The 16,616-nt window shown below is 38.5% G+C and overlaps 1 protein-coding gene across 2 annotated transcripts in view; it reads left to right on the forward strand.

Moving 5' to 3' along the window:
- Window positions 1-16,398, forward strand: part of GOLGA5 (golgin A5) — a 46,247-nt gene extending 29,849 nt beyond the window's left edge. For both annotated transcript variants that reach the window (XM_025392637.1, XM_025392638.1), the window contains exons 9-13: window positions 968-1,066; window positions 9,897-10,122; window positions 11,854-11,959; window positions 13,715-13,778; window positions 15,796-16,398. In XM_025392637.1, the coding sequence (XP_025248422.1) occupies window positions 968-1,066; window positions 9,897-10,122; window positions 11,854-11,959; window positions 13,715-13,778; window positions 15,796-15,876 (576 nt within the window). In that variant the 3' untranslated portion in view covers window positions 15,877-16,398. The remainder of the gene's footprint in view (window positions 1-967; window positions 1,067-9,896; window positions 10,123-11,853; window positions 11,960-13,714; window positions 13,779-15,795) is intronic.
- Window positions 16,399-16,616: the final 218 nt, after the last annotated feature.

A 16,616-nucleotide genomic window follows, 5' to 3' on the forward strand; every position in this document is an offset into this window, starting at 1 on the left:
GAGATGAGGTCTCACTATGTTGCTCAGGCTGGTCTTGAACTCCTGGGCTCAAGCAATTCACCCACTTCAGCTTCCCCAAGTGCTAGAATTACAGGTGTGAGCTCCCATGCCCAACCTGGCTTTTCCTTCTTACAGTTTTCCATGTGAATTCTGGAATAACTTTACGTAGTTAAAAAATAATAATAATAACAGCTTTTGTTTTTGTAGAGATGATGTCAAACTTATGAATTAATTAGAGGAGAATTGACATCTTTATGATGTTGTGTTCCTAAGAATATGGTACGACTTTTTATATGTTCCGGTATTTTTTGTACCCTTTAAAAATGTTTTAAAGTATTCTTTATATGTGTTTTACACATCTGTTGTTAAATTTATTTTTGTTACTATTATTTATTGGGGCCTTTTTCTCATATCTTCTAACTGCTTTATATAAAACTATTGATTTTTATATATTATTTTATATTCTGCCACCTTACTGAATTATTGTTTTTCTTTGTATCACATACTTTCCCTATTTTTAAAATGTTCCTGGTTTGTGTTTTTAATCAATTTTATGAACAGTATGTTGATCTTTATCATACATTTTATGAATATTTTTCCAGTTTGTGACTGTCATATTAATGCTATATACCTGAGATTCTTGAAGAGATTATCCATTCTTCCTCATTACTACAAGATAAACATTTTTTTTGTTTTCTGATTATTTACAGTTAATAATTATTTATTACAAGCCTTTGTTTACAATACATACTGAAGTGCTAACTTTTCATCAGACCCATCCAAGTCTGTTATTCACTCAGTTACATACTCATTGTATAATACACTCAGTTACACGCTCAGTTATATACTGAGTTATATGCTCAGCACATACCGATTGTCTACCATGTGCCAGGCACTGATTTAGGTACTGAGGATGGAATAGGGTACACTTATTTCGCTTCTGTTTTGTTTGTGCCTCACTTTGTAGGAGTTCCACTATATAGAAGAAGATCTTTATCGAACCAAGAACACATTACAAAGCAGAATTAAAGATCGAGAAGAAGAAATTCAAAAACTCAGGAATCAGGTATGAATCACCATTCACAACTTGTGAAAAGTTGCCACTGGAAAAACTACATTTTTTACAAAAGGACACAGTAAAACCTTTCCCGATGTTTTCACCTGAGTTCTGTTGTAACAGTGGTGGCATAAGTTCTTTTCAACCTGGTATAGAAATTTCATCTAATGCCATTTGAGTCTACATTTGCTCTGTTCTATGATTTGCTTCTTATGGAAGTATCTTGTAGCCAGAGTCACCAAGTAGATGAGAATTACCCCGGAATTTCAGACCTTTGGACTTCAGTGTGGTTACACTGATTGCCAGTTTCATAATTGTGATTTCATTTTCCTAAGAAAAATGTAATGATAAATCTTCCTATTAATGGTCAATCAGTGTTCCATAAAGTCACCAAGATCTTTTTTTAACCCTGAAAATGTAAAACATACAGAAAATAATGACACTCATGTGCCTACCACCCAGACTTACCAAAGCCTTTATCATTAGTTGATAGACTCATGCATTCACGTTCCCTGTAATTGTAGTTGTCCTTTCCTTCTTTAGGTTTAGATGATTGATTTAATGGACTTAATAATAATTTGAATAATTTACATAAAGATTTATTCTTTATTTTTTAGTTAATGGCTTAGTTTGAACTATGAAAAGTCAAATAATTTTGGTGTTTTAAGTTTCCAGACTTGATAGTAGTCCATAATTTGAAATGTTTTGAAATATTTTGTCTTAATTTTTCTTTTTCTTTTTTTTTTGAGATGGAGTCTGACTGTGTCGCCCAGGCTGGAGCACAGTGGCACGATCTCGGCTCACTGCAAGCTCCGCCTCCTGGGTTCACACCATTCTCCTGTCTCAGCCTCCTGAGTAGCTGGGACTACAGGTGCTGCCACCACGCCCGGCTAAGTTTTTGTATTTTTAGTAGAGACAGAGTTTCACCGTGTTAGCCAGGACTTATTTTTTATAAGAGTTGAGAACAGCTCACTGATTTGAGCATTCCCTTCTTCCCTTGCCTATTTTGTGAAATACTTATAAATGGTAACATCATGTGCTAGCAGAAAGTCAAAGAAAAGAAGGAGCAAAAACTACCAACTGGTTTAATCCTTAAACATTTCTATATTTGCTAAATATTTATTGAGTACCTACTGTATCTGAAGTATTGCACCATTTTTGTTAATCAAGAATTAGGCCAGGTGAAGTAGTTCATGCTTGAAATCCCAGCACTTTGGGAGACCAAGTCAGGAGGACTGCTTAAGCTCAGCAGTTTGAGACCAGCCTGGGCAATATAGTGAGACCTTGTCGCTACAAAAAATAAAAAAAGTAGGTGTGGTGGCACACACCTGTAGTCCCAGCTACTCAGAGGCTGATATGAGAGGATCATTTGAGCCTGGGAGGTCAAGGCTGCAGTGAGCTCTCAGTGCACCACTACACTCCACCTTGAGTGACAGAGCGAGACCCTGTCTCAAAAAAAAAAAAAATTAACCATAGCGTGGCTTATGCCTGTAGTCCTAACTACTTGGGAGGCTGAGGCAGGGAGATCACTTGAGGTCAGGAGTTCAAGATCAGCCTGGGCAACATAGTGAGACCCTCATCTCTAAAAAATATTTTTAATTAGGTACATGGTGGCATGTACCTGTAAGTCCCAGCTACTTGGGAGGCTAAGACATGAGGGTCACATGAGCCCAGGAGTTCAAGGCTGCAGTGAGCTGTGATCACCCCACTGTACTCTAGCATGGGCAGCAGAGAGAGACTTCGTTTCTTAAAAAGAAAGAACGAACCATAGGAAGATTTCTCTTAAAGGTTTTTCATCAAATTAGAAGAGAGAAAAACCTTTCTCCCATAGAATTAAGTTAACTTGTACAATTTGAAAAGAGATCAGCATCTTAATACATTGTCAAAAAAAAAAAATCACACATTGGAGTGAGTTAAGATTTATTCTGAATGCACAATAAAGAATTATGCTTATCATATTACTTTTGGGCTTTCTGCATGTAAGTTGAAAAAAAAATAGGCTGCCAGTTTAAATATTTTTTCATTTTTCGCGCCTGTAATCCCAGCACTTTGGGAGGCCAAGGTGGGCAGATCACTTGAGGCCAGGAGTTCAAGACCAGCCAGGCCAACATAGCAAAAGCCTGTCTCTACTGAAAATACAAAAAAATTAACTGGGCATGTGGTGCGGACCTGTAATCCCAGCTATTTGGGAGGCTGAGACAGGAGAATCACTTGAACCCAGAAGGCAGAGTTTGCAGTAAGCCAAGATTGTGCCACTACTCTCCAGTCTAGGTGACAGAGCCAGACTCTATCTCAAAAAAAAGAAAATATTGCATGGGAGTAGATGAAAACGTACAGAGAAAAACATGAACCTTTATTTTTATCCCCTAATTAGACGTAAAGTTACCAAAAATTAACTTGAGATGATGCTAAGCTCTAAGCTATAAAGCGTCTAGGAGAAAGTATAGGAGAATCGTGCAATTTTCAGGCTGACAGATTTCTTAGAGAAGATACAAAAAGCACTAACTGTAGAAGAAAATGATAAATTGCTATTCATAAAAATTAAAATTTTCTTCTCTTCAAAAGACATCATTATAAAAATGAAAACAGGTAAGCCACAGACTGGGAGATAATATTTACTCTCTCTATACCTATACATATATCTGGTAAAGGATTTATAACCAGGATAAGAACTCTTAATAATAAGGTACGCAGCCATTTCTTTTAAATAGGTAAAAGACTTGAATAGACCCAAAAAGAAGAAAAAAGCACACTTTGTTTTATTGCATTTCTCTTTATTGCAGTTTGCAGATACTGCATTTTTACCAAATTGAAAATTTATGGCAACCCTGCATCAAGCAAGTCTATCCACACCATTTTTCCAACAGCATATGATCACTTCATGTCTGTGTCACATTTTGGTAATTGTCACAATATTTCTGATTTTTTAATTATATCTGTTGTGGTGATCTGTGATCAGTGACCTTTCATGTAACTATTATAATTGTATTTGGGGCACTACAAATTGCACCCACATAAGACAGTGAACTTAATCTATAAATGTGTGTGTTCTGACAGCTCCATCAACTGGCCATTCCCACATCTCTTTCCCTGTCCTCAGGCCTTTCTAGTCTTTGAGACACAGCAATATTGAAATTAGGCCAATTAATAAATCTACAATGGCCTCTAGGTGTTCAAGTGAAAGGAAGAGTCACATGTTTCTCACATTAAGTGAAAAGCTGGAAGTGATTAAGCTTAGTGAGGAAGGTATGTCAAAAGGCAAGATAGGCCAAAGACTAGGCCTATTGCACAAGTTAGCCAAGTTTTAAATGCAAAGGAAAAGTTCTTGAAGGAAATTAAAAGTGCTGCTCTAGTGAACACACGAATGATAAGAAAGCCAAACAGCCTTATTGCTGACAAGGAGAAAGTTTGAGTGGCCTGGATAGATCAAACCAGCCACAATGTTCCTTTAAGCCAAAACCTAATCCAGAGCAAGGCCCTAACTTTCTTCAATTCTATGAAGGCTAAGAGAGGTGAGGAAGCTGCAGAAGAGAAGTTTGAAGCTAGCAGAGGTTTGGTTTATATGGCATAAGGAAAGAAGCCATCTCCTAAATGTAAAAATGCAAAGTGAAGCAGCAAGTGCTAATGGAGAAATTGGTTATCTGGGAAAGAAAGAACCATAGAAAGATTTCTCTTAAAGGTTTTTCATCAAATTAGAAGAGAGGAAAACCTTTCTCCCATAGAATTAAGTTAACTTATACAATTTGAAAAGAGATCAGCATCTTAATACATTGCCAAAAAAAAAAAAAAAAAATTACACATTGGAGTGAGTTAAGATTTATTCTGAATGTACAATAAAGAAGTTATCTGGGAGATCTAGCTAAGATCATTGATGAAAATGGCTGCACTAAACAATAGATTTTCAGTGTAGATGAAACAGCCTTCTATTGGAAGAAAATGCTATCTAGGACTTTCATAGCTGGAGAGGAGAAATCAATGCCTGGATTCAAAGCTTCAGAGGACAGGCTGACTGTCTTGTTAGGGGCTCCTGCTGCTGGTGACTTTGAGTTAAAGCCAGTGCTCATTTACAATTCTGCAAATCCTAAGACTCTTAAGAATGATGCTCAATCTGTGCTGCCTGTGCTCTGTACAGGGAACAACAAAGCCTGGGTGACAGCACATCTGTTCACAGCATGGTTTATTGAGTATTTTAAGCTCACTGTTGAGACCTACTGCTCAGAATAAAAGATTCCTTTTAAAATATTACTGCTTATTGACAACACTCCTGGTCACCCAAGAACTCTAATAGAGTACAAGGAGATTAGTGTTGTTTTCATACCTGCTAATACAGTATCCATTTGGCAGCCCAAGGTATAATTTTGACTTTCAGGTCTCATTATTTAATTAAATTAATTAACTTTCTTATTTTTATTTCTCGAGACAGAGCCTGATTCTGTTGCCCAGACTGGAGTACAGTGGCCTGATCTCAGCTCACTGCAACCTCTGCCTCTTGGGTTTAAGCAGTTCTTGTGCCTGAGTCTCCCAAGTAACTGGGATTACTGGTGTGTGCCACCACAGCGGGCTAATTTTTGTATTTTTGGTAGAGATGGGGTTTTGCCATGTTGGCCAGGTTGGTCTCGAACTCCAGGCCTCAAGCAATCCACCTGCCTCATCCTCCCAAAGTTCTGGGATTACAGGCATGAGCCACTGCACCTGACCAGTTAATTTGAGACAAGGTCCCACTCTGTCACCCAGGCTGGAATGCAGTGATGTGATTTTGGCTCACTGTAACCTCCACCTCCTGGGCTCACGTGATCCTTCAACCTCAGTTTCCCGAGTGGCTGGGATTACAAGTGTAAGCTACCACACCTGGCTAATTTTGTTTATTGTTTGTAGAAATTAGGTCTCACTATGTTCCCCAGGCTGGTCTCAAACTCCTAGGCTCAAGTAATCCTCCCCACTCAGCCTCCCAGAGTGCCTAGATTACAGGAGTGAGCCACCGTGCCTGGTGAGTCTTATCGCTTAAGACATACTTTTTATAAGGCTATTACTGCCATAGATTCCTCAATTGGATCTTGAGGCACAGTCAATTGAGAACCTTCTGGAAAGGATTCACTACACTAGATGCCATTAAGAACATTTGTGATTCATGGGAGGAGGCCAAAATATCAACATTAACAGGAGTGTGGAAGAAACTGATTCCAACCCTCAAGGATGGCTTTGAGGAGTTCAAGACTTCATTGAAGGAAGTAATTGCACATGTGGTAGAAATAGCCAGAGAACTAGAATTAGAAATGTAGCCTGAAGATGTGGCTAAATTGCTGCAATCTCATTATACAATTTGAACAGATGACGAGTTGCTTCTTACTGATGAGCTAAGAAAGTGGTTTCTTAAGATGGAATACACTTTTGGTGAAGATCCTGTGAACATTGTTGAAATGACAGCAAAGAATTTAGAATACTACATTAACTTAGTTGATGAAGCAGTGGCAGGGTGTAAAAGGATTGACTCCAGTTTTGAAAGATGTTCTACTGTGAGTAAAATGCTATCAAGCATCATTACATGCTACTGGGAAATCTTTCGTGAAAGGAAGAATCCATCAATGTGACAAACTTTGTTGTTATCTTATTTTAAGAAATTACCACATCCACCCCAGCCTTCAGCAGCCACCATTCTGATCAGTCAGCAGCCATCAACATCAAGGCAAGACTCTCCATCAACAAAAAGATTAGGACTCACTGAAGGCTCAAATGATGGTTAGCGTGTTTATTTAAAGCAAGCTTGGTCCGGGCGTGGTGGTTCACACCTGTAATCCCAGCACTTTGGGAGGCTGAGGCGGGTGGATCATCTGAGGTCAGGAGTTCAAGACCAGCCTGACCAGCATGGTGAAACCCCGTCTCTACTAAAAATACAAAATTAGCCAGGCATGGTGGCAGGCACCTGTAATCCCAGCTACTCAGGAGGCTGAGGCAGGAGAATCGCTTGAACGCAAGAGGCAGAGGTTTCAGTGAGCCAAGATCATACCATCGCACTCCAGCCTGGGCGGCAGAGTGAAACTCCGTCTCAAAAAAAAAAAAAGCAAACTTGTCCGACCCATAGTCAGCCCAACACAAATTCGTAAACTTAAATCATTATGAGATTTTTTTGTGATTTTTTTTTTTTAGCTCATCAGCTATCATTAGTGTTAGTGTATTTTATGTGTGGCCCAAGATAATTCTTCCACTGTGGCCCAGGAAAGCCAAAAGATTGGACATCCCTGATTTAAAATATGCACATTGTTATTTTAGACATAATGCTACTGCTTTCTTAATACACTAGAGTATATTGTAAATACAGCTTTTTGTTGTTGTTTTTTGGAGACAGGATACTACTCTGTCACCTGGGCTGGAGTGCAGTGGTGCGATGGCAGCTCACTGCAGCCTCGACCTCCCAGGCTCTAGTGGTCCTCCCACCTCAGCCCCCCGAGGAGCTGGGACTATAGGCATGCGCCACCACACTCGGATAATTTGTAAAATTTTTGTAGAGGTGGGGTCTTAATATGTTGCCCAAGCTGGTTTTGAATTCCTGGACTCAAGCAGTCCTACCTTGACCTCCCAAAGTGCTGGAATTACACACATGAGTCACCACACCTGGCCTAAATATAACTTTTATATGCACTGAGAAACCAAAAAATTCATGTGACTGACTTTATTGCAATATTCACTTTATTCCAGTGGACCAAACCCATATTATCTCTGAGGTGTGCCTGTATATGAATGATGAAATAAGCATGTGAATAGGTGCTCAGAGTCATCACTAAGGTATACTACCACACACCCACTAGAATGGCTGAAATGGAAAAGATTGGCAGTAGCACGTGTTGGTGAGGATGTGGTGCAGCTGGAACTCTCACCCACTGCTGGTAGAAGTGCACAGCAGCACAACCACTTTGGAAAACTGGCTATTTCTGATAAGGCTAACATACATCTAACCTGTGACCTCAGGTACTTACCCAGTGTAAATGAAGACGTATGACCACAAGAAGACTTGTACATGAATATTTATAACATGCTTGTTCATAAATAGCCCAAATTGGAAACAACCCAAATGTCTATCAGCCCCTAATGGATAAACAAATTGCAAACCATTCGGCACACTAACACAACTCAGATGAATTTTTTTTTTTTAAGCCATATGCAAAAGGATTCATACTGTGTGATTCCACTCATAAGAAATTCAAGAACAGGCAAAACTAAATTCTGGTAATAGAAATCAGAATAGTGGTTGTCTAGGGTAATGGAAATATTCTTTGTTTTGATCTGGATGTTGGCTATACTGTCAAACATTTGTCACAATTCATTTTATGCTTAATACCTGGGTATTTCACTATATAGATTTTACCTTGATTAAAAAATCTTGAAGTATATTGATTAGGGGATCATAGTACAATCCTAAAATTGAGCATTCTTTTAAAAATAGTAAACTTTAGTTTATACTGAAATTCCATCTGGTTATTTGTTATGGTGTGCTTAATTTGTGGGGAGTGCTGTAAAGAATTCGTAAGAAAGGAAGCTAATTTTTTAAGTGCCTGCCATATGACAGGTAGCATGTTAGGTGTTTTATATGTTAATTTAAGTAAGCATCGTATCTATGAACAAGGAAACAGGCTCAGATTTAATAGCTTTCCCAAGATATTGTAGCTAGGAAATGTCAGAGCTGGGGTTTTAAACTTAGATCAAACTTTTTTCAAACCTGTATTGATGTAGACAATGATTCTTACCCACATGAAGCTGACTTACAGTTTCATTGAGAAAGCAAAATTGACTCCCATAAAACAGCGTTATCGGAGTGACTGATAAATACCAAGACACTTACCAAGAAGGCTAAGATTAACCTGGGCTAGAGTGATTGGAGAGGACTTCAATAAAGAGTATGAAGTATGTTGATTAGGGGATCACAGTGCAATATTAAAATGGAGCATTCTTTTTTAAGTAGTAAATCTTAGTTTATATTCAATATAATTCCTTCTGGTAGTTATTTGTTGTGGTGTGCTGAATTTGTGGGGAGTGCTGTAAGGGATTTATAAGAAAGAAAGGCAGGTGGAGCCTAGGTAAGAGAAGAGGACTGTTTCCAAATAGAGGAAACGTGGCCGGCAAAGCAGAGGCTGGATGAGAGTAGAGGGAGATGGTGACAGACACAGACACTACCAGATAGAACATGGAACGAAGGAAGTCGTTAAGTACCAACTTTCAACCAGAGCCTCCTAGGACAACTATCATTTACTGTCCCTAAATACCATGTGCAACAGGTGCTGTCATCTTCATGTACAGATGAGGAAACAGATTCAGAGAAGTACAGCAATTTACCCAAAGTCAAATAGCTTGAAAATTGCAGAGCAGAGATGAAAACCTCAGAGTGTGATCTTTGCACTGCACCATAACTGTTGAATGATGGAGGCTTTTGAATCCCCATTGAAAAGTATGGATTTTGTCCTGTAAACCCATGCTTTGAAATATTTTGACCGTGATGCCTCAGTAAGAAATACAGTTGACATCCTGTCTCAATACTCACATGCACTTACATGTACAAAACCGAAACAGGAGTTTCACAAAATTATACTTTTATATACTATGTGTTACATAAATATCAGAATATGTCCCATTCTATTCTATTGCATTTTTTTAGATGCTGATTTTGACCCACCAAATTGATTTCATGACCCCACTGTTTTTGAAAATCACTTCTGTAGACACTGAGTCAGTATAGAGTTTAGAGAAATCCATGAATGCCACAGTTTACCTATGAAAATGTAGTAGTGTGATTTCTGTATTGTAGGACTTTCATTTTATGTAACAATTTTGTGAACACTTTCTCTTTCAGCTTACCAATAAAACTTTAAGCAATAGCAGTCAGTCTGAATTAGAAAATCGACTCCACCAGCTAACAGAGACTCTCATCCAGAAACAGACCATGCTGGAGAGTCTCAGCACAGAAAAGAACTCGCTGGTCTTTCAACTGGAGCGCCTCGAACAGCAGATGAACTCCACCTCTGGAAGTAGTAGTAATGGGTCCTCGATTAATATGTCTGGAATTGACAATGGTGAAGGTAACCAAAAAAGGAATCTCAAAAGAACATTTCATTCAAACATGGTTTTGAAAAATTACAGAAAGACCATTTTTATTTGAAAGAAAGTTCATCCAATGAAGGATTCAATTTTCTGATACGAGACCTGGGCCATGCACTATTTAGTATTGTTGTTAGTGAACCAGATAATGGACTAGTTAATATTCCTCACTGGTATTAGACTTGGGGAAAATAGTCTGAGGATTGATAATTATATTGAAATGTCTGAGACACTTAAGAAGATGATGCTGATAAGGCGAGGAGTTCAGTAGAGAGGAGCTTTCAGGACACTTGAAACAAGATTTGCTTTAATAATCTTCCAGTAAATAGTTACGAGGATTAGAGCTAATACCTGGTGTACGTAACCATATCTGTGCCCTATAATTTTAATAAATCTATAGATTCCCAACATATGTAATAAAAAATAATGTGTAAGATAGTATAAGCATCAACAGATCAGATTTTTAATCTTGGAACTTCATAAAGTCTACAAATTGTCATTCAGCAAATTTCTCAGTTCTTTGGCTTTATTTCTTTTAACAAAAAAAAAATTGTTTAAGAGATACTGGGTGCCAGGTATGGGGATGGCATTGTAATTTAAATAGGGTGGGCAGGGAAGACCTCACTGAAAAGTTTCACTGCTTTAAAGTCCCAAAGGAGGTAAGATAGTGAACAATGAGGAGGCATAGGAAAAAAACTGTTCCAGGCAGAAAGAGCAGGCACAAAGGCCCTGAGGCAGGCATGTTCCTGGCATGTTTCAGGAACAACAAGGAGGCTAGGGCCTCTGGAGTAGACTGAGTGGAGAAGACAGTTGTGTAAGATGAATCCAGAGAGCTTGGAGTAGGCTGTTGAGGCCCATATGGGGACGTTTACTCTGAATGAGGTAGGAAGCCATTGAAGGATCTTGAGAGGGGGGACTGATCTGACTTGCACTTTAATAGGCTGCCTCTGACTACTGTGTCAAGAATAGACTGCAAAGGGCTAAAAGTGGAATCAGGGAGACAGGGTGAGAGGAGGCCAGAGGTGGGTGGATAGCCATTGCAGTAATCCATGTGAGAGATGGTAGTCTAGAACTGAGTGGGATTGTGAGGGTGGACTGAGAATTTATTTTAAAGGTGAGCTGACAGAATATGCTGGCAGATCAGATACGGAGTTTGAGAGAAAGGAGTCCAGGGTTTTGGCCTGAGCAGATGGAAGGATTGGAATTGTGATGTCGTGAGACAGGGAAGTGGCAGCTGAGGCAGGTTGACAGCTAAGGCAAGAACTCCAAATTGTAGTGTTAGGCAGGCTTTGGGGTGCTTGTTAGACATCCAGATGGAAGTGAATAGGCAGTGGGATGAGTCTGGCAGGGGGTGAAGCCTCTGGGCTGGAGTACACATTTGGGAGTCCTCTGCTTCATGGAGAGACCACCCGGCCTCACTCCTCCTCGCACAGGAACAGAGGGCCCATTAACACTTAGTATTTGTAAATTTCTTAATTTTTGCTAAAATCATTTTCTTATTTAAAAAAATTTTCTTGCTGTGGATACGGACGTTTAAACATTTATGTCATCAGATTTACCTGTCCTTTCTTTATAGTTTCATCTACTTTGGGGTGGTGCTTAGAAAGTTGCCCTTGAAAATTTCTTCCACATGTAATCCAGTGTATTTCCTATTATAATTGTCTTAGTTAATTTTTATGTCAGTACACTAATTTGTTTTTTTATTTAAACAGGCACTCGTCTGCGAAATGTTCCTGTTCTTTTTAATGACACAGAAACTAATCTGGCAGGAATGTACGGAAAAGTTCGCAAAGCTGCTAGTTCAATCGATCAGTTTAGGTAAGCACAGCCAGTAGGGATGAGTGATGGACCATCAGCTGTTTTTATGTTTTTCAGGGCTTCAATCACAGTGACTCCCATCAGGCAGAGTCTATATTTAAAGTGACTTACTCCTTTCATGAGATTTTACACTTAAATACGTTTTTATTTATTTTACAGTTATATTACACTTTCACAAAGTGACTTACTCCTTTCATGAGATTTCAGTGTCAAGAAATTATGTCAAGGGGCTGCCAATGCCTACATTTTATTGAAGATGATTAACCCTGACTGTATCTCTTCTTTCTATAATAAGTTCTATTTTGAAAAACTTCATTAGATTTTATTGAGAAAGCCTCTGCTTCATGTAAAAGTATCCATTTGAACGGTTTATCCCAGAATTTTGTCATGATTAGAATAAAAGATGCTACTATATATAACTGAACAGTATTCATTGTATTATATGTTTTATATAGATAACAAAATTTATGTTTATATGTAAGTTTTTATATTAGCAGACATCTGCCTTATCAAAAAAAGTACTTTAATAGTTTACATATAGCCTTGATAAGGTTCTTGTCTAAGTAACCTACTGTGCCTTTTTTCTTTGTAGTGTTTATAATGAAAAGTTTTAATGAATTGTGGCATAATCTTTTTATACCTTTTTGTGTCAGAATTGAGCTGTTGTATTAAAAATAAGAAGAATGATATACCAAGATGACTGAAGCCTCAGAAATAGGGTGCCACAGCCATTATCTCCAAATCAAGCACATCTAGTTCAACTATTCATTTGTTCAACATACATAGTTGTTTGAGAACCTATGTGCAAGACATTGTGCTAGTGGCAATGAAAGAAGCAGAAAAAGGGGTATTTGCTTCTACATGTACCTGTTTTGATAGGGAAAAAATGTTGCAGAGGCGTAATAGGTCTGGACAGTATATTGCTTCCACACTATTTATTCAAATGCATGAGTTTTTATAGTTTTGTACCTTTTAGAAGCATGTGTCTGTGCAAAAGCTTCTCGATTAGCTATTTACAGGTTAATGCCAACCAGACTCTTTCTTTCCCCAGTCACATAGTTGACACCCACCTTATCTTTTGTAACTTCTTTAATTCCACTAAAAAAGATTTAGACTGGGTGCGGTGGCTCACGTCTGTAATCCCACCACTTTGGGAGGCTGAGGCAGGCGGATCACCTGAGGTCAGGAGTTTGAGAGCAGCCTGGCCAACATGGTGAAACCTTGTCTCTACTAAAATACAAAAAAATTAGCCAGGTGTGGTAATAGCGGCATGCCTGTAATCCCAGCTACTCGGGAGGCTGAGGCTGGAGAATTGCTTGAACCCAGGAAGCGGAGGTTGCAGTGGGCAGAGATCGTGCCATTGCACTCCAGCCTGGGCGACAAGAGTGAAACTCTGTCTCAAAAAAAAAAAAAACAAAGATTTAGAGAGGGATCAAGTTTGCCTCCTACAATTGTGGCCCTAGAATTAAGAGAAATACCTGTGCTGAAGTTTTAACAGCCAAGCCCCAAATAATGATAAAGGCATTTTATCATTTCTATATTACTATTTCTATATTACTATTTCTGTGACATTTCTATATTACTATTTCAAGTAATCATTTAACAGTCTGCTATAAAAATTCTTCTTCTGTGGTAGCCACATAGTTTAAATGAGTGAAATTTATCAACATCATTAGATATTACCACAGGAAGATTTGTTTTGAGTGTGACTCTCTTCTCCTCTCTCCTCTCTCCCCCATACCTGTGTCTGCACAGTATTCGCCTGGGAATTTTTCTCCGAAGATACCCCATAGTGCGAGTTTTTGTAATTATATATATGGTAAGTAAACTTGTTTGAATAAACAATGCTGCATTTGATTTTTAACTAGTTTTTTGTTTTTGGTTTTTTTTTTTGGCTGCTGATCTTATTGATGTTTTAGCAATCAATTTTTTTTTTTTTTTTTTGAAACAGGGTCTGGCTCTTGTGCCAAAGCTGGAGTGCAGTGGTGCGATCTTGGCTTACTGCTGCCTCTACCTCCCAGGCTCAAGCCATCCTCCCACCTTTGCCTCCTAAGTAGCTGGGACTACAGGCGTGCACCACCACGTCCAGCTAATTTTTGTATTTTTTGTAGAGATAGGGTTTCACCATGTTGCCCAGGATGGTCTCAAACTTCTGGGCTCAAGTGATCCTCCACCTTGGCCTTCCAAAGTGCTGGGACTACAGGCATGCGCCACTGCACCCAGCCAGCAGACAGTTTGGAAAGAGAGAACTCAGTTTTAGTAATTAAGATTTCTTTTGGTAGAGTATAAATTGACAGTTCATTATGTCTAGAATGTAAATTCCTCAAAGACTTTTCCTACAAATGAAATTAACTTAAATGCAGTCTAATAGTTACCTCCATTTTAAAGCCCTTCTAATGATAAAAATAATTTGAATACAAAACAGTTTTTTATCTTGATGTTGTACAGTTGCTTTAATTGTTTTCATGGGTTTTGCTTTATTTTCTAAAAGAGCCTCAAGGTTGATTTACTTTCTCCCAGATTTCTTGCCTCTAGTAAAATGGTTATGGTAGTTTGGATGCCATTTCACGTGTACTGTGTGCCTAAGAAGGCTACTATTTGGAGTGGGTATGTCTAAAAGTAGTTGGGTTGAATTAAGATGGGCTGTTTTCTTGAAAAGAAACTTCTTTAAAACGAAATGAAATTTCTTTTCTTTAAAAAGAAATTTCTCTGTGATCCACTAGAGGGAAGAGTTATTCCTTTAAATAACAGGTTTTGTATTTTTGTTTTGTTTTGTTTTGTGTTCTGAGACTGAGTCTTGCTGTCACCCAGGCTGGAGTGCAGTGGCATGATCTTGGCTCACTGTAATCTCCGCCTCCCGGGTTCAAGCAATTCTCCTGCCTCAGCTTCCTGAGTAGCTGGGGCTACAGGCACACGCCGCTGCACCCAGAGAATTTTTGTATGTTTAGGAGATGAGTTTTCACTATGTTGGCAATTTTTGTGTATTTAGGAGATGGGTTTTCACTCTGTTGGCCAAGCTGATCTCAAACTCCTGACCTCAAGTGATCTGCCCGCCGCAGCCTCCCAAAGTGCTGAGATTACAGGCATGAGCCACTGCACCTAGCATAATAACAAGTTTTTAAGAAGAAAAGCGTGGGGAGTACAAAAAAAATTGAATGCCATCAGAAAGCATTCAGAATATGCCCCAGAGGGGTTGATTTCCCAGGTGTTAGTGATTATGAGTAACACAGGCACTGTCATGAGGTAGTGCCCAGGAGATGTGATTTCTGGCACACTACAAAGTGGTGAGGCTTTGTAGTCCAGCCTGGGCGACAAGAACGAATGGAATCTTGTATCATTTCAGTACTGCCATGAGGGAATTAAATTTGTCACTGTGGATCGTGTTCTGGGCCCTATGTCGGCCTCTGAAACCTGACACATTATTCCTGTCTAGAATATTTTCCCCTCTCTTCTTCACCAAACATTGGTTAAACTCTCTTTCAAAATACCGACTATAACTGTTCTAAAAATGTTTTCTAACCAACTTCACGTGTATCTAGCAGTTTTAATCACTCTGCATTATGATCACCTGATTGATTATTTTGCATACACATGCATATTGTGAATGTGTTAAAGCTCAGGGCTTACTCCTCTCAACTGAATTCTGTAGGAGTAGCAAGTCTTTATTACCCTCCATTGCACTGAGCTCATTTAGTTGTTTCTTTCATTCATTCCTTCATGTGTCCCATAGGGGATACTGAGGCAGGTAAGACATAATGCCTGCCCTTGGTGTACAGTGGGCCTTTGGTAAAGATTGGTTTATTGGCTAATCCACAAATTGCTTTTTCTTTCTCTAGGCTTTGCTCCACCTCTGGGTCATGATTGTTCTGTTGACTTATACACCAGAAATGCACCACGACCAACCATATGGCAAATGAACCAAGCCCAGTTGTTGCAGTGATTGGTTGTCTTTTTGTAGACTTGGGATCTGCAAGAAGGCCAGTTGCCTAAAATTTCTGAGAACAGTGCACAAGATTATTTTATCACTATAAGCTTTTAACTTTTTAAGTTATTATACAAGTATTCTACCTAAATCTTCCTATTTCCTTTAAATGGTAAGAGTTTCTAAAACAGACAATAATTTAACAAGCTCAGCTCTGCTTTTTCTGAGTTCAGTGGTCCTAATATATATGTAGAGAAAGTTGCTGGGGTTGTTTATCTCTGTACAGACCATCTGTATGTTAGGTGACATTGATTATGGGTTATAATCAGGGAAACTAATTGTATTTAGTGACAAAAATAAAAAGTTTTCTTTTTTGATAATTCAGTCTGCTTTTGGATTTTCATATATTTAACTTTGCAAAGAGAGATTTACTTTTTACATGTTATAGGCCTGATTGGTGTAAATCTTTTTATAAATACATAAATAAAAGAAAAATGTGCATTTTTCTTTTCTAAAATAATGGTTTTTCATCCCCATTAAACAAGACCTTACCAGGTGGACTTTAGTGTATAGAACCAGAAAGAAAGTAACTGAAGTCACTTGTTTTTTTTTTGTTTTGTTTTATTATTATACTTTAAGTTCTAGGGTACATGTGCATAATGTGCAGGTTTGTTACATATGTATACTTGTGCCATGTTGCTGTGCTGCACCCATCAACTCGTCAGCACCCATCAA

Source organism: Theropithecus gelada, chromosome 7b, assembly GCF_003255815.1.
Source record: "Theropithecus gelada isolate Dixy chromosome 7b, Tgel_1.0, whole genome shotgun sequence".
NCBI classification, from domain to species: Eukaryota; Metazoa; Chordata; class Mammalia; order Primates; family Cercopithecidae; genus Theropithecus; species Theropithecus gelada.